General features: G+C 55.6%; 2 protein-coding genes across 2 annotated transcripts; one reads left to right on the plus strand and one right to left on the minus strand.

Moving 5' to 3' along the window:
- Positions 1-319: 319 nt before the first annotated feature.
- On the minus strand, positions 320-26,483 carry RNF19B (ring finger protein 19B). Its single transcript, XM_075438256.1, has 10 exons — positions 26,429-26,483; positions 12,043-12,732; positions 6,748-6,953; positions 5,003-5,147; positions 4,388-4,550; positions 3,625-3,739; positions 2,967-3,107; positions 2,447-2,654; positions 1,584-1,715; positions 320-1,081 (listed from the first exon to the last, which is right to left on the minus strand). Exons 2-10 carry the CDS (start codon positions 12,606-12,608, stop codon positions 616-618), a joined length of 2,142 nt encoding a protein of 713 aa, XP_075294371.1. The 5' UTR covers positions 12,609-12,732; positions 26,429-26,483; the 3' UTR covers positions 320-615.
- On the plus strand, positions 12,607-27,719 carry LOC142363415 (uncharacterized). Its single transcript, XM_075437904.1, has 6 exons — positions 12,607-12,688; positions 12,856-13,091; positions 13,404-13,456; positions 17,808-17,925; positions 25,800-25,896; positions 27,225-27,719. Exons 1-6 carry the CDS (start codon positions 12,607-12,609, stop codon positions 27,266-27,268), a joined length of 630 nt encoding a protein of 209 aa, XP_075294019.1. The 3' UTR covers positions 27,269-27,719.
- Positions 27,720-27,909: the final 190 nt, after the last annotated feature.

A 27,909-nucleotide genomic window follows, 5' to 3' on the forward strand; every position in this document is an offset into this window, starting at 1 on the left:
CCTTCCCCTCTTTTGACCGGCGCACGGCCCTGCTGCACAGGACGGGGGGAGAAGGGAAACCTCTCCCTGCTACAGCTTCAGGACAACGCCGGTCCGGCCGCTGCAGCCGCCGGTGGCACACGCACCGTCCCCGTCGCCGCTGCAGACCGGACGAGGCTGTCACACCCCACTTTCTCCAGGCAGAAGAGGAGATGCCCCCATTTCCCCCCGTGCCCTGGGCTAGGGCAGTGTCTACAAGCGCTTGAGCAAAGGGCAGCCAGAGGATTGCGCTGTAGGACATTGGAAAGGAGGAGCTGGATGCGAGTCGAATGACAACCGGAGTCTTTATTCCAACAGCCCCTTGGGATGTTTGCAGACGTACAGACACACGTACATATTTACACTCTTACACACCTCACAGAGCTTGAACCAATAAATTAAAACAAAAAGAGGGCGGGGGATTTTTTTTTTTTTTTTTTTCTTCTCCTTTTTCTTTTTTTGTCACGTCAGAAACAGCAACTCCCCGAGGCGCGGGCGGGGAGCCGGCTGGAGAATTGCAAACAGAAGCCAACACGGACACAACCCTGCCCCAGAAGATGCGATGACAGCGAGCGTGCTCCTCAGCACAAGGCCACTTCATACCCTGGCTTCGATGCACTCCAGTTTGACCATTTCGTCCAGCCTGCAGCCCTCGGCTTGGGCACAGTGGCTCAGGGGGGCACTTGGGCTCTCGGCACCTCGAGTGTTGGGGGTCTGTGGGCAGGCTGCCGCAGTCTGAGAGTGGGGGGAGTCGCACTCGTCCGAGGTGATGTCTGGCACGTCGTCCGACTGGCTGTCGGAGCTCTCCAGGTCGCTCCGTATGCTCTCAGGCTGGGCCAGGGTGATGTCCCAGGTTTTGCTGGCAACGCAGTCCTTTTGCTCACAGCTTTGGTGTTTGCACGTCTGCTCCTGCTCACCGTCCTCTTCCTCCTCCTCCTCTTCCTCATTCTCTGCCATTTGGGTGTGGACGTGCAGAGAGTCCTCTGTGCTGCTGCCGCTGGCCAGCTGGTAGTGACTTGGTTTGGCTTCGATGTCCACCTGGATCTCCATGTTATTGCACTCCCTGCAGAAACAACACCCTCACGTTACTGGGTACAGTTACTGGGTTTGACTGGGTCACCACCAGGCACTGTGTCACCGTGCTGGGAGGATCGCAGTTCCCAGACATGAGCAAGATGCTGCTCATCACCCCACGGCACCTGGGAAACAACAGCACTCGCTGCTCTCCTCCAGTCCTCTTAAGGGCAGCCAAGATCACCCCCAGGCCGAGCCAGGAAGCGAACTGGGAAAGCACCAGAGTCCCTGCGAGCAGCCGGGAACAGACCCTGAGAGTCCCGCGCTGCAGATCCCCTCCTCAGCCTCCACATCACGCATGAAAGCGGCTCCCAAGTTGCCCCCAGTCCTCCTCCCGTGCAAGTGAAAGGATCGATCCCCTTGCCAGCTACAGGGTAGCAGGCTGGTGCAACCATGGTCATCTCACCACCCACGGCAGCACCTCGCAGAGCACGGGTTTCTCCAGAACACCCCACTACCAACACTCTTCTCGCCATCACGCGTCCTCCTACCTGTCCTGGGGGTTGTAGGAGCTGATGATGGAACCAGCCATGGCTCGAGTGCTGGCGTTGTCACTGATAGCTCCCAAGCTGACCGAGTCTTTGGGGAAAATCTCCTTCTGGACATCTGCCTGAACTTCCAGCCTGCAGGAAAGAGAGGATTCCTCAGAAACGCCTTGGACGGTCCCCGCGGGGCACCAGACAGTCGCTGTTCATCACGGGAACGCAAGAAGCCCTCTGTGCCGGCCCAGCTCGGCACGACAGAGTTTAACCCCGATGGTTCCTCTCATTTAGTCTCATTTTTGGCTCCATTTAGGCAAACCCAGTCTGCTTTCCATGACGAAGGTAAAGTTGGGTTTCTATCTATGACTCACGCAATTCCTGCGAAGAACAGATTTCCACAGATCTAGCACGCAGCTGTGATTATATCCCTGGCTGCCGTATCAACACGTGTCTGCAATTACCCAGCAAACTGACTCACAGGCAAGGTTAGAGTTAGTGTAACCTCCCGACTTAGCAAGCAGGGCCACTGCGGAACAGGAAACATCAAAACCTGTAGGCTGGGAGCAGGGGACTGGAAGATCTCTCCTGCAGGCACCTGCGCTGTTCCCAATTCACCTGAAGCATCAGCTCAGCAGCGACAGAAACTCATTTATCTTCTGTCCTCCTTGCAAGAACCAGCCTGGCGCTGACTCCACAAGTAGCCTGGTCTGCTGGGAGCGGTTATTTTACAACAGACCAAGAAGTAAAAATACCACGACACAACTCTCAAGTCGAAGAAGCTCACAGTCCTGAAGTGCTCCCCAAAATCAACCTGCTCAACCAGCACAGGCCTTGGCAGCCTCCGCCCCGTTCTTGCTGTGCCCATCAGTTACCTGCTGTACTTCCCCTTGCCTCCCGAGAGGACACCACCACTCAGGGTGCCGCCCGAGAGCGCGGCGAAGCTGGCCGTCTCGCTGTAGTTGCCCTGCATCACGCTGAGCCCATCGGTGGGGCTGCCGCTGGTGCTCAGCACGCTGGTCAGGCCCTCAATGCTGCTCTCGCCAATGCTGGGGTTCTTCAGGGCTCGCCAGGCATCAGCCACTGCGGGGAAGAAGAGCGCAGGGATCGGGATCAGCAAGGGAACCACGCGGCTGTGGTGGAGTTGGCAGAGCTGGGGGTCAGACAGCAGGCAGCGTGCGTCTCAGACTGCCTCTTCCAGGGCCAGGAAGTGCTGAGATGTTGCTCACAGTGATCACCAGCAGAAGACCGAAGCAGATAACTGCTTCCAGCCAAACCCAGGCAGAAAGAGATGTTTGGATCTGGAAAACGTTAAGACCCCCTACCATCTCAGCACAAGAGGCAATGACAGGGTCTTGCTCCACCCCCTTCCCTTCACCAGTTAACATATATTACCTGTGATAGGTCCATCATCTTCATCAAACTCAATTTTCACACCCTTTCCATTGGCGGTGCTAACTCCACAGCCACCGCCTCGGCACAGCGAGATCGGCACAACACCGTAGACGTAAGCCAGCATGATGGGGACTCCAATACCTGGAGAGTAGGATGCGCCGAGTTAAGAGGAGCTTAAGGCTGAGCTGTGTTGGGCAGACAGAAAGGACTCTTGGGGGTAGGGACTCCCTCTGTTGTGCTTACACTGCTTTTAAGGGTCCTAGTTCACAACTGTGCAGACAGAGGAGGAGCTCTCTCTCTGTGCTGCTGCAGTGCAGAATGAGGGAACCCTGCAAGCACAGCCAGCCTCAGCTGAAGCCCCAAGCCATCAGCCACCAAACCAGCCCACGGGCAAGAGGCAGCTCCATGGTCAAGGGACTCCACCACAGGCTGCAGCCCGGGCAACTGGTGCTGCAGACAAGTGCCGTGCTGGCTCCAGACCAACTCAAGCACACGAGGACGTGCAGCCTGGACGTGAATCGGAGGGATGTGCCCAGCAGAGCACACAGCAGCAGCCTGCAAACTGCCCTTCGGCCACCCCCACCTCACCGGGCTGGGCTACCCATCTGTCTCGGTGACTGCTGGCCCACCAGGAGGGACAGGGACGGCGCCCACTCACCAACACTGACAGCAGCGATGACCGGAGAGGCAATGACAGACAAGGTGACCCCACCAGTAATGGCCAAGTTCCGCTTGTGCTTAGAGGTTTTCTTTCCCTCATACCTGCTGTGGATCTGATGGAGGAAGCAGCAGGTCAGAACAGAGTCTGGCCATGAGCAAACACCAGCAGAAGACATTAATAAGCTTGGGATTTTACAGCCTTGCCAGCTGTATTAGCCCTTGAAGAACCTCCTCTTGACCACAGATCTCACAGATCAGATCTAGCAGGTGGCTCTGTGTTTAAGAAGAGCTACAAATACATTGCTGGCATGCTGTTTGCCCCCTCTCAACACCTCTTCATCAGCACAGACACACAACAGTATCACACAGTTTGGGGCCGCAGGTCAGCATCAAAACACGAGTGACTTCTGCAAGCCAAAGTGCGATGCTCAGGGCCCAGCCACTGTCCTATAGAGCCCACCATCACAGGATGTGTTAAAAAGGGACCACGTTTCTCCTTGGGTGCTCCTGGTTCAAGGCAGAGGCACGAGAGTGATGCAAAATGCATCTGAGACGACTTCAGCCTGAAGGGCTACCAGCCACCACCTTCCCTCTCCCCACACAAAGCCCAAAACATAAGACAAGGTTTAGAAGTGACAACTGAATTTTGGTTCTAGGACAAGATCCACCCTTCATATCAGCTTGAAATTTCTGGTCAGATGCCTTAAGTACAGAGAACGCCCCAGATCCCTCAGCTCCAACCTTGTTCTCTCCACACGTACCTTCCTCCCGACATACACCGGGATGCCAATGACCATGGCAGGAATGGCAATGCCAGCAATGAGGGAAATGCCGACAGGAGCGCCGATCAACGTGCCCAGCTGCCAGAGAATCTTCTTTTTACGACTCCATGGCTTTTTGCCCCAGAACGTACAGCCAGAAGGGCTTAACGGAAGGGAAAAAATTGACATTACCACCACAGCGATTCCTAAGTGTTCCCGAGAACCCCATGTGCAACTTCCACATGAACAAAACCCAAGACTGAGGAAGTGGGTAGGCAACGCAAAAAATGTTTCCCTGTTTTCCTCCCATCAAGATTAATTTGCTCATGAAGGTGATTATCACCTTAATGGGACTACGTTTAACATCCAGTATGCTAAGAGCTCTCAAATGCAATTGTATTAGGAGGAGCTTTTCTCGGTGTAGAAAAGCATCCCCTTAGTGTAATGTGGGAAGAAAGTTCAGAATTTTGGGTCAGAAAGAAGAAAATTTTACTGAGCAATCAGAGAGGCAGGAGGGTAAAAGGCCAATGCAAGACCTGAACTCCTCCAGCCAGCCTCGGAGCAGCTCGTGCTACCCCGCAGGCATGAACGCGGGCGTGCTGCTCCCCTCCCCACCTGAGGTAATGCAGGTCCGAGATCTCCTTCATACACAGCCAGCAGAACTCGCAGCCGCACACCGCGCACGTCATGTGGTTACAGCTCCCGTCGTTCATCTTGATGATGTAGGCGCTGCAACGCGGGCACGGCTTGATGTCATCAGCTATGGGGAGGAAGCATGGGATTGAGTCGGACTCTGCTGCGAGTACGGAGAATCAATGAGGGGGATCTCGTTACGGATCGAAACCCTCGTTTTCTGTGAGGGCAGCACAGCTTTGCTAACCACAGATAAAGTGGGGGTGGTTGTGTCTTTAGGTTATCATCAGAGCGAGAAGATAATATTTATGAGGCAGATCTCACCAAAGCCATTTGCCTGAAGAGCAGCTACTGAGAGCAGCAGTGGCTTTAAAAGGCTTATCCTAGCCTTGCACGGGATGCGTTCCAGAACACAACGCTGGGAACAAGTCATACCCGCCCTGCGCCAGCCAAGGCAACAGCGTAACAATGAGCTATCACTAAATTGCTCCACTGAGGTGATTCATGGGCCGAGAACCACGGAACAACTGGGAGAACAAAGCCTCGGAGAAACTCCAAACCTGGCCAAAAGGGGAACGGGGTCTGCAGCCGCACAGCGGAGGCCGGTGCAGAGGCTGTCCAGTCCCCAGTTTGCTGCTGGCGGAGCAGGACAAGGATCCTTCATCCCCTCCTTAATTCACGCGTCACCCGATCGCGGTTACGCAACGGCTGCGCAGCGGGGTTCAGGGCTCTGCCGGCAGCCTCTGCAACACTCGACAACACGAACTCCAGCTGCTGAGACCAGCTCACACCTAATTAATCACAACACTGAATCCAGCAAGAAGGTGGTGGGGGAAAACCGCTGTCTCGAGAACCTCTCTTTCAGTGGCTAAGTGCTAAGCTCTTCCTGGCAGAGATCTCTTTTAAAAGGGTGTAAAAACTCAGAAACTGTTTTTTGCTTGCTGGTTTGTACCGCAGGCTGTGGTAGTATCTATGCTGTCCACTACCAGGGCCCTCTAACCGGGGCATGATGAACCCCGACATACCATGAAGCCACCTCTGAACCACCCACGGCAGCTCCATTCTAAGTAAGAGTACTAACATTTAAACTCCTGACACAGAAGGAAAAGCAGGGTGTTCTGTTTGGGGGTAGGGTGGGACATTATGCAGTGGCCTTACTGCCCACTGCCAGAGTCAATACAGTTATTTTTAACGAATGCTAACTCAGTAGACACAGCAGCAACTACCAGGCAGTCTGTGGGTTGGCATTTTTCTGTACCTGACATTACCAACACCTAACAGCGCACAGAGTGAGGCTCCCCACACTCAGCTAGGCATGAATGCCGCTCTTTACTACTGCAGCAGGCAAATCTGAAGCTGCAGGGGTAAGAAGTGCCTATTTGCTCAGAGTTCAGCTCATGAGAAGCGAGAACACCCAAGATCAAAACAGCCACAAGCCTAGCTGGGGCGGATGAGGGGAGCTGCTGTGATGGGGAAGGACCCAAAGCACATGGTCACCTACGTGATCTGGTTTGCATTCTTGGAGGAGCCAGCTGGATTTGTTCGAATGCACGTGAGAAGGGGAAAGGAGTTTCACAGCTGCTCTCACCCACGGCTGCCGGAGACCCTCTGCTGTGCCACGCAGCAGCAGGGCCGCTCTGACAGGAGAGGGGTTTGAAAGTGGCTCTTTCTCAGCTTCACAGGCATAACGACAGCACCGAGTAACCAAAAAACACGTGAATCCATACCCGGCCCGGATTCCTGTCCGTAACTGAGGCCCGACGTGTGCTTGGTCCGTACTCGGAGCGCCTGCGCCCTTTGCTGGCGGGCCATGTCGCAGGTTTGGTTGGGATGCCATATCTGCTTGCAGTGATAGCAGAACTCCGTCTGGCAGCCGTCCCTCTCGCAGGTCAGCTTGGGGCAGCTGGCACAGCCGTAGGCAATAACCGCGTAACTGGAGAAGGAAGACACCGGGTGCATTAGTAAAAGACAAAGTTATCAAGCGACAGTCCAGCGAGCCTCTGAATTCAGCCTGCCCGGGGGCGGCCTGGGAGGCTGTCGCTGCCTGAGCCGCTCTGCGCAAGGCAGCTGGCTGAAGGCAGCGCGACGCCGAGCGACGCGGCCTTTTACCCCTGGAGCCCGCAGCAACGTCGCCGGGCGGGGCAGGTCAGCCCACCTCTCCCATCTCATTTCCTTCAGCTCATTCCTGATCGCTGGCCATACAGCCGCCTGCACACTAGACAAATTCCAGCTCTCTCCAGTCCTGTGGCTTGCACTGCAGGGCCTGAAATTAAGCAGTGCTAATTGGGTTACTTGGGGCAGATCGCCATTTATACAGACAGCTTACAATATTGAATTGTCTCCTCAATAACTGCTGGCAGTTCTCACTGTCAATTCACTCGCACCAGATCTGTCTTCCCGGTGTGCCTGGCTAACAGCTTGCTGCTTCTGCCAATTCCAGCTCACGCTGCTCTTTCCGGGCACCTGTGGCTGAACACCCCCCCTGCTTCCTTAGGACAGCGTATGGCTGGATGCCACCCTGCTGGATGCCACCCAGCTGGATGCCACCCAGCCCAGGGGAGCCCAGGAAAGTTGAGGCTGTCCCAGGCCCTTCTACCAACTGACAGATCCTAAGCAAGTGGATCAACAGGGGTTCCCACTATCTCGAGATAGCTGCACAGGGAGATTAAGATCTTGTTCATCCCCACAGAACGTCCTTTTTTAAAGAGCAGTGAAGAACAACGCTCTGCCTCTGGAGTAAGCCAAAACTGGAGTAAAACCAACTGAATGTGCAAGAAAGGAAGGCCTGGTTGATCCAGCTCTCTTTCTGATAGCAGCGTGACGCTTCCAGAAGGAAGCGTGCTGCGTACGCAAAACTCTAAGCAGCATCTCCAAGCACCGCTACAGGAGAGCGGACTCACAGTCGTCCAGGATGAGGTTGTTTCCACTAGCAGGGGCTGAAACGAGCAATTCCAGAAGTGCCTCCCAGTTCTGCAACATCAGTACGGCAGAGAGTATTTTTGTTGATCATCCTCAGTATTTTTGCTAGCAGTCAGAGGAGAATAATTCCTATTTAAGGTTTTATATTTAGAGTTTGTGTAGCTCAAGTTGTATTGCCTCTTCGCAGAGGCAGCGGCGTGAGAACCGCTGAATGTGTCATACCACAATGATTCATATCCCGTGGGAGTTTGAGCAACTTCATCCTGCCAGAGTACGACAGTCGCCAAAGAAACAACATCTCCACGCCGAGCACAGGGCCAGGAGGCACGACTACCGAGTCTCCGCGTGCATCAACGGCTGCGCACGCCTGCACGTGAAGCCAGTGCTGGAGGAGAGATGGGATACAGACAGCCTTGGGGTTTGGGAGGGACAAACAACCCACATGGACTCCTACGCCGCTTGGTTAGGGAAGACCCCGCTAAGCATCCGTACCCTGCCACTATCACACAGCCAAAGACCAACCCCTGGCAAAAAAACCAAAAAGGCTTCATTTGCCCAGCTGTGTTACGGCACGCTGCTACTTCAAACCATAACAGCGGGCTAGGAAAGCTCAGTGGAATATATTGAGCAACCCCATGCTCCAGATTAACCCCTCCCTAGAGACGTAGGGTTTTTCTAAACTCTCAAACAAATCCTACGAGAAATGAATATCGTCACCATTTATACTTTATTCCTAGAGCTGAAATGACAAATATCATGAACAAGCCCACAGCTGCGGGGAAACAAACTATGTGACTGTCTGTTAGGGAAAGAAATAACAGATCTCCAAATTCAAGGTCAGCTAGGAAGAGGCCACTGAGGTGACGTGCCCAGGATTAGCCACGGCAGGATCCGGACGGCCAAGCCACGCTGCCTCTTCACCCGACCTCGGACACACTGCTGCGTCCGACAGCCGCTGCCAGGCTCAACCCCAGCAGATGAAAAGGGAAATTCTGACTTTCCCCTATACAGCAATGGCAGTGAATGTCTTCCCAAGACCCCAGCCGTGGCACAGCATCGCTCCCAGCCCGCTCCCTGGGTGGCCACGAGTTGCCTCTGTCCCTCCTCCCGCTGCTCCGCAGAAGTCGAAGCCTCACCAGTTGCCTCCAGTCTCATTCACCAAGCCCAGCCTACGCAGCTCCATTTCTTTACAGGTTTCGTTATTCTCCCAAGCTCCTAGGAGAGACGCAGCGTGACAAGCACTAGACTGCGACGCCGCCTGATCGTAGCAAGGAAAAAAAGAAAAAAAGCTGCAAACATAGAAAATGACTTGTGTTGCGATTGATGGCGCATCAGTTGACCGGTGTTTCCACGGCAACACGCATCGGTGTTGTGTTGGCCCTCCTCCTCCTCCTCCTCCCCGGCAGCACAGTCAAGCTCTTTCATTTACGAAAGACTGCGGTACGCGTGGCAGGCTCGGGACGCTGCGTGCCGCACGCCCAGGGTTCTGTCGGCCGTCGCCCAGCAGCCCCTCGCTGCCGTCAGCTGGGCGGCGGGCGACCCCCGAGCATCGCCGTGCCCCCCGCCCGACGCTCCCGCTCGGCACACCGGCACTGCTACGGTGGGAAAGCCCGCTGTAAATAATTCATACCCTGACTTCACGTAAGCGCAGCGACACAAGCTCGCTGGGAAGAATGAACAGGGCGATTAATTCCTCTCCCTGCCGGAGCGCTGATCCCAACAGCCTTTGTTCGAGCGCTGCAGACACACCAGCAGCACCGGTCTGCGAGAGCTGCCCGGTCTCCCACAGCCCCAGGGTGGCTTCTTGCTTCTGCTGGGCAGCTCAGAGGAGGATGCCTGTGCATGTCGTCTGGCTCACCTTGCGAACAGGCTAACCAGGGACGCGGCCCTGCTCGCACAGAGAGCTGTGTGGGACACCAGTCTGCCCAAAACCCCAAAGCAACGGCCGGATCAGACTCAGGCTGGGTCACTGGCAAAGCGGCGATGCCCTCCAGGCCACGCTGGGGCCGGCTCCCTCCAACCAGACAGCCGGTGTGAGGCACATCGCGTTTACACCTTATCCTCAGCACAGATAAACACCACAGCAGGCAAGAAGCTGAGACTCGGTGAGCAGGTACGGGATTTTCTCTAGCTGGTTAACAGCAGGGGCATTCCCCCTGGTATTGCTCTGTGGGCAGCCTGACCTGCTCTACCTCCCTGATCTTATCCCCAGCGCTACAGAAATATCAAGATCTAGCACTCAATTTTGCCTCCGAAGGGAGCAAAGCTGTCGTTCGCTATTAACGTTGCCCTCTGAAGAAACAAGCCCTTCTACAGCGATGCTCAGAGGCTGTGAAATGGGTAACCCGAGCCAGGTTAACCGATTTGCATAGGAAGGCTATTACAAAGCTCTGATTAAATCTTCACAACCCTCCCACCACGCTTTCCATCCTGAAGACTACTAGGTCAGACTTTCCTTTCATGTTCTTGCCACCCGGAACTGCGATCCAAGCTGAGTTCCAGCTAAACTTTGCAGCACTTCTCTAAGTTTCCCGAACAAAGCCCTTTTCCAGGCAGCTTTGGCTTACGCTCAGACAGAAACCTAACAGAGCCCGTTTGAAGGAAAAGAGAAGAGAAAATGAAAGCAACACACAGATAACTGTAAAGTCATTGAGCTTGGCTGGGCTGGCTTCTGGACAGACACTTCCTCACTTAGGCAATGGATAATGAGTCAACATCACTCCTCTGTGCCATGCATTCACATCCTCACTGGGAAAAACTGACCGTTTACGGTTCCTTCTTCCCCGCCGTGGAAGCCGCAGGGTGTCCTGACGCACTGTCCCCACGGCTCAGGGCCATACACGTGGCCGGGAAACTCCACGCTTCCCATTTGTGCAGAAAAAAAGCGCTTTCTTTTAAATTAGAGAAACGATGGCTCAGCTAAAACCCCCTTCAAGTCCCACCACTCGCACCCAATTTGTCTGGATTTCCACAGCCCCCAAGGTCAAATCCTGGTGCTGGGTCGGAGCAGCAGGGACAGAGGGAGGGACGCTTTGACACCCAAGGCCCACCAACTGTCCTGAAGAGCCTGCTGCCAAGCAAGCAAAGAACACTGCAGTGAGGGCTCTTCACGGGACTCGGTAGGACCAGAACTGTGCACCAGCAGCAGCATCCTGCTGGGGGTGAGCCACCCCTCCCTGACCTGTCCTGGGACCTGGCTGGGGACAGACAGCACCCTGGCAGGATGGTGGGTGGGATGCCATCCCCAGGACCTGCTGGGGACAAGCTGCATCCCACTGGGACAGTGAGTCCAGGACCATCCCAGCTGCGACGCCACCCCCTGCAGTCCCAGGACATGGTGGGGACAAGCAGCACCCTGTGGTGACAGCGGGTCCCACCTCACCCAGCTGCCCCAGGGCCTTCTTACAAAGGCCTGTAGTGACAGCACAAAGGGTGATGGCTTTAAACTGAAACAGAGGAGATTTAGACTAGATATAAGTAACAAATTCTTTACTATGAGGGGGGTGAGGCCCTGGCCCAGGCTGCCCAGAGAAGCTGTGGGTGTCCCCTCCCTGGAGGGGTTCAAGGCCAGGCTGGATGGGGCTCGGAGCACCCTGGGCTGGAGGAAGGGCTCCCTGCCCACAGCAGGGGGTTGGAGTTGGATGAGCTATACAGGCCCTTCCAACCCAAACCATTCCGTGATGCTACAGCCTCCCGGGGCTGGGCAGCACCCCACCAGGGTGGGGGTCTCCCTTCCCCAGCCCATTCCAGAATGCGCAGCTGGGGCAGCACCCCATGGGGACAGCAGGTCCATCCCTTCCCAGTCTGTCCCAGTACGGATAGAGAGCGCAGCACCCCACGGGGACAGCAGGTCCCCTCTCCCCAGTCTGTCCCAGTAGGGATGGAGGGAGCAGCACCCCATGGGGACAGCAGGTCCCCCCCCACCCAGTCTGTCCCAGTATGGATGGAGAGGGCAGCACCCACAGGGACAGCAGGTCCCCCCCTCCCCCAGTCTGTCCCAGTACGGATGGAGGGGGCAGCACCCCATGGGGACAACAGGTGTCGTCCCCCCCCCAATTCTGTCCCCGTACGGATGGAGGGGGTAGCGGGCCCCCCGCACTCACCCGCAGTCGGGGGCCGGGCACCAGCGGCAGTCGGGGTCGGCGGCGAGGCAGCGGCGCAGCATGAACTCCTCGTACTTGGCGACGAGGTGCGGGGAGTCCCGGAGCAGGCGGCGGATGTCGGCGGGGTTGAGCCGCTCGCTGCACTCGGGGCAGCAGATGTTGACGCGGGACTCGGTGATCTCGATGCGGAGGTACTGCCGCAGGCAGGCCCCGCACGACCGGTGCGGGCACGACAGCAGCCGCGGGGCGTTCTCCGCCGGCTGCCGCACCAGGCACAGCGGGCATTCCAGCTCCTCTTCGCCGCCGCCCTCCGGGACCACCGGAGCTTCCTCGGGAGGCGGCGGAGGCGGCGGCGGGGGGGGCGGCGGAGGCGGCGGCGGGGCCGGCGGGGCGGCGGGAGGCGGCTCGGCCTTGGAGCGGCGGCGGCCGCCCGCGGCGGAGGCGGCGGCGGCGGAGAAGACGCTCTGGAAGGAGAGGCGGCGGCGGCGGCCGGGCTTCGGGCACTTGGCGGCGGCCGAGTGGATGGAGGAGGAGCGCGGCGACTCGGAGTCCCGCTCGGAGCCCATGGCTGCCGGGCCGGCGGCGCTGTCCGCCCGCGGCGGGGGTCCGGGCGTCGCGGCGGGGCCGTGCGAGGGTCGTTCCGGGGGTGGGATAGGGGGTGGTGCTGCTCCGAGCGCTGCCTCCGCCGCGCTGCAACGACAGCGACCCGGAGCCGAGTGAGTGCGGCACCGCGCCCGCCCCGCCCACTGCGCAGGCGCCCCCCCCGCCCCGCCCCTCTCGCCAGCGGGCGCGCCCCCGCCGCCGCCATTTTAGTTGCGGGCAGCGCCCTCAGGCGGGCCCTCATCCCCGGTGAGGCGGTGGCCGTCCCTATCCCGGGCCCCGGTGAGGCGCTGGCTCAGGCGGCCCCGGAGGACCCCGGCGGCGTGGGGCAGCCCCTCTCTCCGCAGCCCGGTTCCCCTCCTCAGCTGCCCGCCCGGCCGTGGGCCATCGCGGCCCGCGGGCCTCGCCCATGCCTCCCCCCCCACCCCGTCCCGGGCCTGGCGCTGACGGTGGGTTGTGAAGGGGCCCGGCGCTCCCCTGGGGCGGGTGGAGGGCTGTGCCCCCGGGCAGCTTGCTTTTTAACGCGTCTCTTGTTGGAGAGGGGGGGTCTGTAACCACAGGAGCCCCTCTGAATGCCTTGGCCCTGCTGGGGCAGCTCGTCCCTGCTCTGTCATATTTACAGAGTCATGTGGAGATTCACTCACCCGGCCGCTCCTCCCCGGGCACAGGGCTGAGCCTCTTTGATCCAGAGGCACTGAAACTACAACCCACGTTCTTGCTGCAATCAGGCAGAAATTTATAAAGCCTCTGTTGCCTTCCAGGGTTCCCCCGTGCCCACAGGGCTCTGCCAGCCTCGTCTCCCGTCCAAGCACAGGTAAGTTAACGGGAAGGACGCTGCCTCTTACTATGCAGGGGAGGAGAAGCAGAAAGATCTGCTGTGTCTATGAAGTGCCTGTTAAATCGGCACAGAAGGGGCTGCTTTCCCTGCAGCCTGTCAGCTCCTGACTGGACAGGCTGTAGTTATTCATGTGACAAGTGTGGCTTCATCACTGTCTCCCAGGTACTGCCATTCCTGAAATCATTTCTCTCAGCAAACCCTATTTGCATAATTATTACCAGGCTTCTTCCCAGCTGCGGAAGGCCCTGTTCAGTGCCCCTGGGATGGAGAACAAGGTTTAGCGCACTGAACCCAGGCTGACAGCTGAAAGCACCTGGGTTTCAGTGCTCGCGCTGCCTGACTTGCTGTAGGCAAAGCCCCCGTGCCTGTCTGTGCAGCGGAGATAATGATGACGCTTCCTCATTTGATGGGCGGGTGAATGAAAGCACAGAGGGAGTAAATCACCTGCATAAGAGCACACAAATGAAGCTTCCTCCTCTCCTAATACCTTCAGCTCTCCTGTTACCATCCCTGTGCTTCATTAATTCTGTGCCTGCCATAGATCCCCAGATGCCTGCTGCACCCAAATCCTTCCCTAGAGCTTATGATCCCCAGGTATTTGTCAGCTCCCTGTCACCTCTGCTGCGCTCTGGCATTCCTGCTGTGATGCACATGGCTTTGGCCCAGCTAGAAGTTTTGGACCGCACTTGGGACTGGCCTCAGAGTGTTAAATTCCTGCCTGGGATCAAGATTCCTGTTATTAGCGAGCTAATTTAGCAAGGGAGCCAAACAATTCTGCTCCGAGAGAGCCCGAGATGGCACGGGGATGTCTGTGGAGCGCAGTGCCCCTGAGCAGTGCGAGTCACTGGGCTGCGGTCCCGGGCAGGTCATGGGCAGGCATGGAAACGCTTAGCATTTCTCTGACACTTCTGATGTGAAGCTCCTGGAGCACGCTGGCAGATGAAAGGATCCTCTCCCCATTTCCCTAGTGGGAAAGGAAGGCCCAAGAAAAGAAGGAGTTGTGCTGGTGTAAAACAAGATTATATTGAAATTAGCTGTTCCTGTCTGAGATGGGCTGGGTGTTAGGCACCTTTAAATGGCTGTCACTGCCCATCTGTGGCAGAGACTGTCTTGGTTTGATGATTTCACTAGAAAAATCACACCCCTGACTGAAATAGAGAAACTTTAACACGGCTTATGTGTGGGACGGATCTCCCAGACAGCGCTCTGACAGCTCAGCCCTACGTCCTTTGCAGCGCAAGAGCGCAGTCTGTAATTGTGGGAAGGTTTCACCTCAAAAGCTGATGTGAGACAGGCCTGAATTACCAGTAGTGCAGACACTAACAGAGAGACACAGAGCAAAACCATCTGCAGTCCCTGGGAAAGGCATCAGCTACCAACGTGCTGATGGGGCGGAAACAGACTCTTCGTTCCCTTGTGTGAGGAATCACGATACAAACAGGGCTGGGGGAGGCCAGGGTAAATCCGAGGGGCTCACGCTGCCTTCAGAGCCATCTTCCCTGCCTCTGAGCTGCGCAGACCTCTTGCCAGTCTTTATATGTTTAAGGGAATTCAGTACTTTTATGGAGCTCAGAGACAGACTTCTGATTGTCCTGACCCTGCTGTGGTCCAGATAGACCATCTACTTGAAAACAAGTTCTCTGTGGCCGAGGTGTTTCTCATGGCGAGTTTCCATAGCCCTTGCCAGGAGCAGAGGTTCCTGCTCAGCATGTTCCTTACTAGGGAGCAGTTTGAACCCAGTAGTTTGTTTTGATTCAAACTGGAAAAAAAACAAACCCAGCCAGGACCTGGGGCTGGGAAGGAGAGGGCTGGGAAGCAGGCTGCCAGGGAGGGGAGGAAGGAGGCTGGTTGGAAAGTCACCGGATTGGGAGTGAGATCAGATCAGCCCCTCCCTGGAGCTGCAGGGAAACCGTCACCAGACTGACTGTTCAACTGGGGGATATTTGAAAAGATAAACAAAAAGAAAAAAAAAATAGGAGGAGAATTCAAACGCTTCAGTGAACGGCTCCGCAAATCCCAGCTCTGATAAGCAAATTTGCTCTTGCTTACGCTGGCAGAAAGCTGGAAGACTGCTGACTTCCGACCCCGCTGCTTAAATCAGAGCAGGATTTGGCACAGGCAACTTTTAAAGGCGCCTGAAAATGCTGTATCTCCCAGGAAGGCTTCCAGCAGCGGTGTGGGGCACGCTTTGTCCTGGCTCCAGCTGGAGCCAACCCGCACTGCTCGGTGCCGTGCCCAGCCTGGACCGAGCAGCCGGGCAGGCTGGGCTGGGCTGAACCTGCTTTCGGGAGGCACAGGGCTACTTTCCAGAGAAATACCCCAGCCACCCACACCCCAAAAACCCCCACGGAGCAGAGTGACAGCTCTGTCGCTGGCTTCGAGGAGGAAGAGCCTCTGGTGATGTAATGAAAACTCCCCTTCGCAATTCAGAGAGTGAAAGCAGAGGCTGGCTGCCGGGAAGGGATTGCGAAACTCGGCTCTCAGACTGCGAGTATTTGCATGGAGGGGCTGGGGTGTGCCGTGGCTGGGAATATTGCTGCGGTGGGGCGCTGGCAGGCAGGCGCACCAGCTTTGGTTTGCAGCCGATAAAATAGAAACTCCAGGCCCTACCACGTCCCCCTTGCCCACCTCCCCTTCCCTCAAGATGGCACAGGTATGGTAAGTAACTGCCTGGTGCTCGGCCCTGGCCCGCAGGGGGATGTTGAAACAGCTATTTCGGGACCCACGAAGATTCAGTCTGCCTGGAAGCTCTGGGTCGTTCTGGCACCGAGGTGTGAACCGCTCCCTGGAACAGGCTGTTTTCTGGAGAAGTACATGGGTCTCCTGGGGGCTTCTCCCTCTTTACCCAGACAGGGATGGGTGGTTATTCTTGGGTCGCAGGCTGCGCTTCTGGGCAGGTGGAGCTTAGAGAAAATCCAGCTCATGTTGCTGCTTTCTGACATAGCCCCAGACACAATGAAATGGAGGAAGGAGGGGAGCAGCTTTGCACCAGGAATTCTTCCTTGTGGCTGGACAGGGCAGGGGCACCCTGGAGTGACTCAGCTCCAGTCTCACTGGGCAGGCTGAGACCTTTGGTCCCGCTCGGGTGGGACAGCCAGGGCTGTTAAAGGGATCCAGGTGCCTCAGGATTCACCCATGCCAAAATGCAGGAGACAGTTTCAAGGGTCTGTCTCCTGAGGGCCCACCCCGGGGCACAGCCAGGGACGTGCTGTGACACTTTGCAGACAAACCGGAGAGGTTGCTCTAATTGCAGCATCTAGACGAAGGTGAGAGGGCCGGACAGATCCAAGTAGCACAAAGGTGGTTTTGAACCTCTCAGAGGTGCAGTGAGGGATCTTGTCCCAGCTCGCTGCCCTGAAGAATCGTGCCAGGAGCTTGTGGGCCTCCCTACTCCTCTTGGGGCCCCTGTGTGCAGAGCAGGGATGGCAGTCGTGGTCTGTCAGAGGGGTTCAGTGAAGCTTAACCCTGAGAGCTTTGAGATCTCTGGCGAGGGACGCTTTGCATTCACAAGGTAGCAGCTGTGTATTCAAGAACTGCAGCTCATTGGGGTCATTTTCCACCAGGGCCCCAGGGAAGCACTGGTTCGTGATGACATGCACTCTGATGATTTCTTAGATGGAGATGTCATTAATGGCCGTTTATGTCTCTCCAGGGAAGACACCAGTGGCTGGGGAGCGCTCTCCCCAGTGTGCACGCACTTTCTGGGTTGATCTAGTTAGTTCATGTTCTGTTTGCCTCTCGTGGTCCCCTGAGATGTGTTCAGGGAAGGACGAGATGATTCTGCTTGACTCCCTTTTTCTCTGCTGGACTTAACAAGGATTGACATTCTTTTAAATGAAGAGCAAAAGGCAGGAGATGAGAGCCCTGGGATCAGAAATTCAAGGCTCTTCCAAGAGGATTGTTCTGGTTTACTCTGTGGTTACACCTCCTCTCCCCTCCATCTCCCCATCCCACTCTGCTCCCTCCTAACACCCACATGCACAGCACAGCAATCTTCCACTCCCCGCTGTGACTTTCTGGGGAAGATGCTGTCATGTGAAATCCTGGGAGAGAGTTACCACGTGGAGCTCTCTGACAGCATTGCGTGTCCCTTGCAAGAACAGGCCTGCAGATGGAGGAACGCTACGCTCCCCCTCCTCAAAATCCTGAACGCGCCCATGGATGGAGCTGGGGGGAGCAGGGAATCGTCTTGTAAGCTTGGGACCTGCCTACACACATGGCAAGTCTTGTCAGCAGCGGATAAAAGAAGTGGGAGGTGGGGAGATTTTGAGGGGGAAGAACTTGGAAGCTCGCGTGCCCACGTAGCTCACCATCCTGTCTCCTCCAGGGCTCAGCCAGCCAGGAGGGCCATGGGCTCGGCCCAACCGCTGACAGACGAGCGTTGGAAGGAGACCCTGAACAGGGACGCAGAGATAACTGCCGTCTGCTTCAGCAATGACGTAAAGGTAGGGACCATTGAGCAATTGCTCATAATAGTAATCTGACATACTTTTCACCTCTACAAAAGAAGCATTTCCTTTTGGAATAAAAGCACAGGTTGTTCCGATTTCTTTATACACCTGCTGTCCTGCACACTCACTGTACAGCTTTGGGGACAGAAGTAACAATGATCCCTGCTCTCGAGTCACTCTTACTGGTGACCTGCTGTCCTTAATGACAGGGGATTTATATCTGAGAAGGTTTAGCACGGTAGGGTGCTGCCATCAGGAAAGTGCTGGTCTGATCCCTACAGTACGAGGAAGCAGCCAGACTCCCTCCTCACCCGAGTTGTTAAACAGACAATTATGTGTTTGGTGTTGGCATAAACACAGGCAAATTAGTCACTGGAGAAAACCCCAGTGCCTCTGACAGCTGGTTGTGGCTAGGGGAAGGTGGGGGTGACAAACACCTCTGAGAGCAGCAGGCAGCTGCCTGTCCTGGGGTGATGGTGGCCAGGCACTCAGAGGGGAGAGGCACGGAGGTGGCGTGGCAGGGCAGGAACCTGGTGCTGGGTCTCTCCTCTCCCCCTGATGGCAGCTGGTTTTCGGGGTGCTCATCATCTTGCAGGATGTGAGCAAACCTGGCCGCAGCCGAGGCAGCAAGGATCAAGGTGAAATCTTCAGCAGGACCGTTTGCAGAGGACTGAGGGATGGTTTGTTCTGCCCTCAGAGAGCAGATGCAGAGAAGCTAGAGCACTGGCACGGAGCTTGATTTATGCAAGAAGAACAGAGTGAGGCACTGGCCTGGTTTCCAGGAAAGGAGAACAGTGTGTCACAGAGAAGGCATTGAAAAGACCTGAGGCTTCTGCCTCAGCTTTCTGTCTGACTCCTGCAGACACGTGGGTGCTTGGGAGTTCAAAAGGCTGAGCTGGAGGCTGTCCTGCAGCTGGCACAGGACAGGAAGCTGTGGTCTGCTCCTGCAGAGCTGTTGCTGGCTCATAGATCACAAATGGTGTCCCTGTCTCTGCTGGGGATCCCGGCACGGCTCAGCATCCTTCTCCCCACCGGGCTGACCTTTGCAGTGGGAGTGTTGGAACCAGAGCTGGACGGGAAGGCTTGGTTACGAGGCACTAGCTCCAGTGCCCAGACCCCCAGAGAGGCACTGGCGGCTCTTCAGCAGCATCTCAAAACCTGACAGCATCTCTGACAGCCTTTCCAGCGGGTGCATCCTACAGACACAGCAGGGCTGGGCACACCACACGTTTCCTCCACCCGACCCACCCATTTCCTATTTTCTGCAGACACGACAACTAGCGAGTTAATCCTGCAGGACATAAACTAAGCTGTATTAGCAGACACCATCTGTCCTTTTTCATTTGCTGATGCACGACCTATTTTGCTGTGTAGTGGAGCAGGCGTTGCAGTTTCAGGGCTTGCATGTTGTGATGTCCCTGTTGCCAGGGTATAATCCACTGCTCGCGGTGACCTGCTGATGGGAGAAGGCTCCAGTGAACTGAGCACCAGGGGGACTTGCTGTCATGGGCAGGTGGTGGCTGTCCCTACAGCTGCTTGGCTTCAAAGGAGGTTTGAGCCCCGATCCCACAAAGCACCAGTTTACACCTGGGAAAAGTTGTGGTGGAACTTCCAAGGACGAGAGCACAACTCCTCTCAGCAGGGCCCCTCATTACCTGGAGACCCTTCAGCAAGGGTCGTGGGAAGGTCACTGTGAAATAGCACCCTCCTAGAGCCACCGCCCAACCTTCACAGCCCTGCACAGTAAAAGCAAAATAAGAAAAATGAAAGGGATTGTTTTCATCTTGGCAGGGGAAGAGAAACATCCATACTCGCTCACTTGCCAGGAGGTCAGTGCCATCGTGAGGAGAGATCTAAACCTCTCGGGTCTCTTCAGGACCGTCTGGGAGAACATTAGCATGGGGCTCAAACCCTGCATCTGCTCCTGAGGACACAGACGTTGTAATTCTTTCTCCGGAGTAGTACTCTGTCTCAGAGGCAAAGTTTCCAAAACACCACCTCGGCACCTCCAGAAGTGCCATAACACCAAGATCATTCTCATCCCGAAGTGGCGTTCATGGGAACAGGCCATGTGGTGTGCTCAGCACTCCAGCCTTGCTGCTCTGGCCTGGGGTAATTCCTGTGCTTTACAGAGACTGAGCAATGGTAATCACAACAGGACAGGGAGAGAATTCTTTCCTTATCCCTCTGAGGGGATTTGGTCATGTCTTGGAGCAGTCTGGTGACCCTTGTCTGGGTACAGAAGTACAGACATTATTAAAGGTCATAAAACCATCAGGATATTTCCAAGCCAGTTATCATATTTGACTTAACCAACTCTCAGAGCAATTCCAAAGGTTAGCACCTTGCTGCGTGAAGCAGCATTTCCTCCTGAATTTACCAGCTTTTTTGTTTAACTCACCGCTGATGGCAGAAATTTTCCCTGAGCTCTGAAGTAAAAGAGCAAGGAAATTTTCTCACTGTGTGCTGCTGGGAGTCAGGGAGGGAACTGAGCGCGGGGGGCTCAGTGCTAACACACTCCTCTGTTACTCAGAACCAGGGTGGTCGCTGACCTCTGCCTGGGGTCCCAAAATCAGCCGGGGAGTTTTCAGCTTCCTGCCTCACCGCACAACAGAAGTGGAAGAGAGAGTGAAAGGAGTTATTCAGACTGACCTCGGCATTAACCAGACAACTTCTTTCTGAATTAGCTCAGTTGCTCCATTTGGGCTTTCTGAGGAAACCTCAACCTGCTGGGTAGGATGTGGCCTGAATCCACCCACTTGTGCGCTGTCACTGTCCTCCGAGTAGCCAGCGCTGGCTGCTGCAAGGACGGTGCAAGTACCCTGGCGTGGAGTAATTTCCCTTTCCTGCTAGTTCTGCTCTTTTTTCTTAGAAATTGGCTTAAGCTCTGAACCCTGGGGTTTCCTACCCTGCTGCAACCGTGCTTGGTGGTGACTTCTGCACAGTCTTGCTGCCTACAGAGATTCTTGACCCCTGTGCCAATCTTGCTAAGCTTTAGATACCCACAGCTTCCAGCAGCAATAAGCCCTGCTGTCTCCTTCCTGTCTTCACTAAGCTTTGCCGAGCGTTCCCTTGTCCATGGTGTGGACACTCACTTGGCCTCTGCATCAGATGTGACAAGAAATAACGACTTTCCTCAAGGTGCCATGATGTGCTGCTCTCCTGCAAGGTGTGATCTCCGTCCTGCGCTGTGGGCTGGTGTCAGGATCTCTGTGCTAGGAACAAGGTTTACTCACAGACTGACAGCTTGGGGTGTAAATCCCCACAACAGGACTGGTCCCAGCATTTCTTATTTCTTTCTTTGTGCTTCGGGAAGGGAATTGACTCAAGAATTTTATTGATCTGAAGCCAAGGAACAAACATCCCTCCTTCACAGGCCAGAGCCACAGGTCTCTGCTGTGTGCTGTGTGAGGAGGAAGAGCAGGGAAGGGCAGTGCTTTGCTGAGACTAGAACGTACCCAAATCTGTGACTGCCATCAGGAGATGGGAAGAGGAAGAAACAGCCCATGCGGTCATCCCTGGAAAGGGCAGTTCCTGCTGAGAACTGGCTGGGGAACATTCCCATTTTCATAACCAGCAACAGCTGTGAAAAGGGGAAAGGAGTGATTCTGGACCCTGCCAGCAGCACCTCCCGTCTGCAGCCGGGACGGGAGAGCAGCCCAGTGCTCCCAGCACAGCCCTCTGGCCCCACAGCAAGGAAAACCTGTGTCATTTTCCAGAGGGCTGAGCCAGCACTAACCAGGTGGGAAATGTATGAGCGTCTCACTTTGAAAATCAGCTCCATCAGCGTTCCCTAGTCTCAGATATTATCTTTCCCCAGCCTGTCCCCTGGTTACCAAGCCCCTGCCCTCAGCCTGGTTCCGTCCAGGGCGGCTCCTCCAGTGCTTTCTTCTCTCTGCAGCAGAACAAGGTGGGCAAGGGGAGAGGGGGGCTCTAGTTTGGCGCATCCTTCATTCCTGGGCCAGCACGGAATGGTAAATGGGGTTTGTTCTGCCAGGGTTTGCTGCTGACCCACCCCTTCCTTCCCCCAGCCTGATGCCATGACCACAAGCCCAGTGTCTCTAACTTCTCTTCAAGCAGACCCCACCTTTACCGCAGCCAGGAATTCCCTCTTCTCCCTCCCTCCTCTCCCTCACCCCTCCACCACCATGAGAAACCCTTTTCCCTCTCTGGGGCTGATCTCATCTGTGGGTTGCCTTAGCTAGTGTTTAAGCAAGCTAGCCCCTGTGCTGACTGAGGAGCCTGGACTGTGCACAGCAGAAAATTGAGTAGGAGGTTTCTGGGGTGATCATTGTGCACCAAGACCTCAAATGCTTCTCTGAAATCAGGCTCTGCTGTTGCTCCATAGCATCCTTCTGAGAAGGAGGCAGCAGCTATGGCCGTCTCTCATCTGTCCAGCCCTGCCCTCTCTGATCCAGGCTGCCATCCCAGTTCCCCTGAATGCCAGGAAAAGTCCAGTGCCTGCCACTGAAACAGCAGTAGCTGCCTGGTGCCTCCCAGCTGTCTCTGAGTTACAGGATCCCTCCCCAGTGTTAGCCCTGCAGTCTCTTGGGGGCAACTGTTGGCAGTACCAGCCCTATTTAAACAAAACAGCAACAGCCTGACTTGACATGGCCTCCCTCTGCCTTTCTCTGTCCCCCTGCCATCATGCATATTTGGGGAAAAGCCTCTGAAGGCAGTGCTGACTCCTGCGCTTCCCGCTGTACGTGCAGCTCAGCCACAGCAACATGCTGGGGTTCACGTAGCTCTGGGTCCTGCTCCAGCTATTCCCACCCACTTTCCATGGATCTCCTGCAGGATTCACAGCCCAGCACCCAGGGGTGCTGCCCGTCCCCAGACATGTAAGAACAGTGCTCTCAGCATGGGCTGGGCAGCAAAATTGCAGCTGGAGAAGCTGGCAGTGGACATGGAGCAGGGCCCTGTCCCCGGGCTGAGGACCAAGAATGCCGCTTTCCCATCTGACAAGCCAAGGCTCTGAGCCCTGCCAAACCCCAGTGTTTGTTCCTGCATTTGGCAAGCAAGAGATGGCAACAAAAGCGTGTGCAAGGCAGAAAGAGGAGTTCCAGTGAAGGAGGGAAGTGGGTTTCTCTTGGGTCTCTGTGACCTTTTCTGGTTTGGAAATAACAGAGATGTGCAGAGATGCTAACAATGCACAGCGAGGGCGTTTCAACTGCCCCGGCAGCAGAAGAAACCCTGTGGCCTCCTTCAGTCGGAGGAAACTGGAGCCCAGAGCCACAGCCCAGCCTTTGGCTGCCGGGATGGAACCAGTGGAAACGTAGCTCCAGGGAGTCGGTGCCTCCGCCTGTTTGCAAGGAAAATTTATTTGCAGCCGTGGAGCCTTACTATGGGCATCTTGTCTTCCAGCCCTGGTTCTCCGGGGTACAGGTCCTGCTGTGTGATGGGAACAGTTTTTCTTCTGCTGGCCGTGGCTGAGCCAAGTTCTCCCGGAGCCCGCAGACTGGGATTTATACCAGCAATGCCCTTGGCCATGGGGATCCCATTCACTCTGTCCTCACTGCCCTCCTTAGAGAAGGAAGCACAGAGAAGGAGCTGTTGGGGCAGAGCCAAGAGAGGGGCTGAGACCGAAGGGAGTCAAAACGGCTCCAGCAGTTTCTCCGTGTGCTTCCAGCCCTTCTTGTTTAACCTCAGAGAGAAAAAGCGACACTGGCAGGAGGAAAGAAAAGGAGCAGGGTTCTGTGCAGGTAGGCTGGGAGTGCACCTAGATCCCCCCAGAGCTGAGAGTTAAGGCCAGGTTTATAACAGAGACAGAAATACTGATTTGGCTGAAGGGATAATATTTCTGTTGGAAACCAAAGAGCTATTGATTACTCATGTAACCTGAGCTCTTAAACAAACGGCTACCTCAGCAAAAGGACATTTCAGCCTGGGTTTAGGGAGAGGATAGAGGGGACTCCAGGGTGGCCAAGGCAGTGGTGGGAGCACACCAGCCTGCTCTCTTTGACTCGGCCGCTGCACGGCTGGCTCTCAATGGTACCAGATAAGGAATGAAAACAAACACAAGGTAGGTGCCTGTGAGTGCCCCTGCTAAAGAAACTGGAAAACATTCACTGCAATGGAGTCATGGCCGAGATAGGCTCTGTAATAGGAAGGATTAAAACGCCTCACAGGACCTGGCTTGACTCCCAGGGCCCTCTCTGGACACTGGCACAAGGGCAGCTCCTCCCGGTGCCCCAGGCCTCTGCAGAGGCTCGCAGGTCCGCAGCCCTCTTTTCCCAGGAGGGCTTGTGTTGCAGGCTGGGTATCAGCACCCAGCAGAGCACAATCTCCCATTTATTGTATTTCTACGTTATTGTATATCTAGCAGTGATCGCCTGTGGTAGGGACCACGCACAGGTAACGGCACGGCTGTGGAACAGGGTTGCATGAAGGCACTAGGAGCATGTCAGAGACTCAGCTGCTTCAGCTGATGTGCAGATGCCAGGCTGTGTAACATTCACATGATCATCCCTTTGCAGCGTAGGCAAGTTGTAGGGGGAATAGCAAGGAGAGCCAGCTGAGCAGTGGAGAAGGTCAAGGACTAGGAGGGTTAACTTGGCCTCTCTGCTTGTAGGAGGTCCTGGTGCCGTTCCCCCATTATTTTTAATAACCTTGAAAAAATCAAGTTGAAACATGACTTAGAAGCAGTCCTAGCTGCGTTAGCTGCTGGTCATGCAGAACTGCGACTTCGGGGACTGAAGCTGCAGAAAAGCAGTGTTAACTCCTCCCAGCACCCTTCCCAAACTGCCCCAAGGAGCCTGGTTCAGGCCGTGCCTGGCAAGGTCTCATGTGGGAGCGCCTGGGCCCATCCGGAGCTGCCCCGTGCAGCACCAAGGGCTGGCACAGAGAGCTGCCAGCAGGTCCTCTCCTCCCCTGCCTGCCCACGTCAGAGGCACGAAATGCAGCTGGCCACACAGCCACCTGGGTGACAACACCGCAGCCGGCTCCGAAAAGCCTGCTCCGAGCCGCTGCTCCCACGGAGTCCCACACAGCAGCACAAGCTCTTGCTGTTTGCAGAGTTCCCGCAGAATAAGCAGCAGTGTGGCCACCCCGGGCCACTCCCAAGTGCTCCCTGTAGACCCAGCATCTGTGCCTTCGTGGGGGAGGATCGTGCATCTCGCAGCAATAGCCTTCCCTAATTAAAGCATATTTATGCTCCTTATTGCAATTCTGCTCTCTCCTGTACACTCAGGCATTCCTGGCTGCATTTCTTCATGACCCCACTGCTGCCCCCAGCCCTTTAAATGACACATGAAACATGGGAAACATGTGAAAGTTATTTCAACAAAACAGTTGTGACAGGAGCATTGGCCTCTCCCTGATTTTGGATTTCAAACAAGGTTTCTTCAGTCCTACTGAGTTTCTGCTTTGTGCCTCTTCCATCTCCACCCCAGTACTGGTTTCTCACACCCACAGGGGTTACTCGCAATGGACTCCTGACCCCAGATGTGCTTTCCTCAGTCAGATGCACACTGAGGACCCTGATGGGCAAAAGTCTGGTTAGTGCAGATTGAGTAGGTGCTAATGAACACACTTTCTAGTTTGCTAATGTACTGCAGGGCACTGCTGCCCAGCCTGCGTGTAGGTGTAGAGTCCATGCACCTCCCCTGCCGTGGAATCGGAGCTGTAAACCCACCAGCTTTTTCAAGCATTAAAGAATGAGCCCAGCTTTTGGATTAGGAAGAGAGAGGAAATTCACCCCAGGGCTGTGGGCCAGCACAGTGCATAGGTACCGCTGGGATGCTGCAGGGCACAGAGGTGACTGTCACCCCTTCTTCGCTAGCAGATCAGATCCAGTTATGCAACTGTTATACTAAAAGGCAATATGACATCCAGAACAGCTTCAAGGACTTTGTTATTTTGCCTTCCAGGTCTGTAAGATCCCCAGGATTCACATCCAGAGAGCTCCCAGCAATAACTGTGCACCTGGCTGTCTTCCCCAGAACTATTGCTTCCTGCACGAGCAGGGTAAGCGTTGAGGTGGTTGGAGATGTGCAGTTCAGGATTCCCACCCCAAATGCACACTGCTGGGCCCTGTCCCAGTGCACCAGCTCTGCTTACAGCCTCCTGTCAGCTAGGTGCAGCTCAGGGGACTGGGTCTCCAAACTTCTGATTCATTTCATCAGTGATTCGTGCTGCTCTAATCCCAAGAGGGAACTCTGGTCCCCTTCTCCAGAGAGGGACCAGGGCTGCTCCCCAGTCCCATCCTGGAGGTGGATAGTCCTGGCTCTTCCCAGCACAGTGTCAGTGACACACACTGGTATCCTGGGGGGACGCATTCGCAGTTTCTGCACCAGCCAGCCAGGCTCTGACCCGCTCTCGCTGTCCAAGAACCAAGCCCTGCTGTGCCAGGCTGTTAAGGCATTGTATAATATCGCTGCTGCCCAAGAGCCATCCCACATCAGCACGTTAGCCAGAAAGATGCCGAGGCAGGCTCTGATCCCGCAGCCGCTCGTGGAGCCCACCCACCCTGACCCGCTGTCCCCAGAGCGTCCCTTACCTCACCCTGGAGCCCACTCCCGATGCAGCGCTCTTCCCTCCGCAGTCTCCCTGGCTCTCCCTTCCCCACTGCCCTTCCCTCTGCGCCACCTCCCCGGCGTGATGTCAGCAGCCCTGCCTCCGCAGCCTCCCCAGCACACCCCGCCAGCCACGCAGCCGCCCATCGCACCCTTCCCGCTTCCCTTCCCAACAGTTGCCACAGCGACAGGAGAGGGAATCCCATCCTCTGGTCCTCCACCTCCCAGGGCCTCGCTTGGTATCACCCACTGCAGCTCTTCCTAAGGAGCCTGGAGACTGCAGGAGGGACAGGGTGACAACAGGGAACGGCAGCAGGCAGAGGCCAGCAACACCAGTATGGCCTCGGGGAAGCGGTGCCTCGGCCTACCCAGAAGGGAAGGGAGAGCAGAGGCAGCGACGGGAAGCAGGCTCAGGCAAAGCAGGCACTCGCCTTCTCCGCAGCAGCTGCCGCCCGTGTCCCCAGCGCTCTCCCCACCTTCCCAACCCCTCCATTCATTGCTCTCAGCCAGTTCTTTGTTCCTCAGCACCGCGTGCTCTCTCTGTTTCTGGGCTGCCCACACGTGTATCATGATTGTACAAACTCTCTACAGATGAGGGACTGGTGCTGCTTGCCCACAGCACACGTTCTGTAGTGACTTCTCCTCTGGTCAAGGTCAGAGATCAGGTATCCATCAGAAACTTAAGACCAGCTCCAAACCAGAGCATCAGGAGTCAGTGGACTCATTATTACTGACCGCAAACCCACAGTGAAAGGTTTTTCTGCTGTCTTTTTTTCACAGATGGTTTCATCAGGAAGGGAGAAGGGCAAATACTATATTTTTAGGACTGCAGCACATTTTTAATGGAAAGAGATGGCCCAGGGCTTTTTATCCCTGCCCCCCATCCGAGATGCTGGTTTTCAGCAGAAATATTGCTGCATTAGAGAACAGGTCACTTCCTCTATCAGTGAGAATTCAGTGTCCTATTTGATGCTGGTCCTTGTGCTATAAATAGGAAATTTCCCCTTTTATAGTTGCTGAATAATTGCGTGTATGAAATACGAACACAGTTTTCAAAAGAGTGCCTGATAAGCAGCTTGCTGGAGTGAAATCACTGAACAGAAGGAATTTACAGCATCTGCAGAGCATCGCATGCTGTGGAAAACATTCAAGGTCAACGTGACAGAGACAGGTCACAGAACAGATCCAGCTACAGAAGACGTAGGCTTGAGCTAATCAGCCTCCCTGCAGCAGCCCCTCCCACAGCACCCTGACGATTCATTTCACGCCCCACTCTTAGGTGAGGATCAAACGGAAGAAGCCCAGCTCAGAGGAGCCAAGACTTCTCCGTCCCACGTACTAGAAAGCCAGGAGGAGCAGGCGGAACAGGTTTTTAAAACAACAGCAGGCAAGTAGTAGAGGACACAATCCCAAACAACGAGGAAGAGCATAGTTTAACATCCATCATCAAAAGAAACAAGGGAAG

Source organism: Opisthocomus hoazin, chromosome 17 (assembly GCF_030867145.1).
Source record: "Opisthocomus hoazin isolate bOpiHoa1 chromosome 17, bOpiHoa1.hap1, whole genome shotgun sequence".
NCBI lineage: Eukaryota > Metazoa > Chordata > Aves > Opisthocomiformes > Opisthocomidae > Opisthocomus > Opisthocomus hoazin.

Excerpts from the sequence above, each read along its gene's own strand:
- LOC142363415 (XM_075437904.1), top strand. The coding sequence starts at position 12,607 with ATGGCTGCCGGGCCGGCGGCGCTGTCCGCCCGCGGCGGGGGTCCGGGC. Across the intron at positions 13,092-13,403 it reads TCCCGGGCCTGGCGCTGACG|GGTTCCCCCGTGCCCACAGG; the intron begins GTGGGTTGTGAA and ends GTTGCCTTCCAG. Across the intron at positions 13,457-17,807 it reads CGTCTCCCGTCCAAGCACAG|GGCTCAGCCAGCCAGGAGGG; the intron begins GTAAGTTAACGG and ends TGTCTCCTCCAG.
- RNF19B (XM_075438256.1), bottom strand. The coding sequence starts at position 12,608 with ATGGGCTCCGAGCGGGACTCCGAGTCGCCGCGCTCCTCCTCCATCCAC. Across the intron at positions 4,551-5,002 it reads TCGGACCTGCATTACCTCAG|CCCTTCTGGCTGTACGTTCT; the intron begins GTGGGGAGGGGA and ends CCTTCCGTTAAG. Across the intron at positions 2,655-2,966 it reads AGATGATGGACCTATCACAG|TGGCTGATGCCTGGCGAGCC; the intron begins GTAATATATGTT and ends TCTTCCCCGCAG.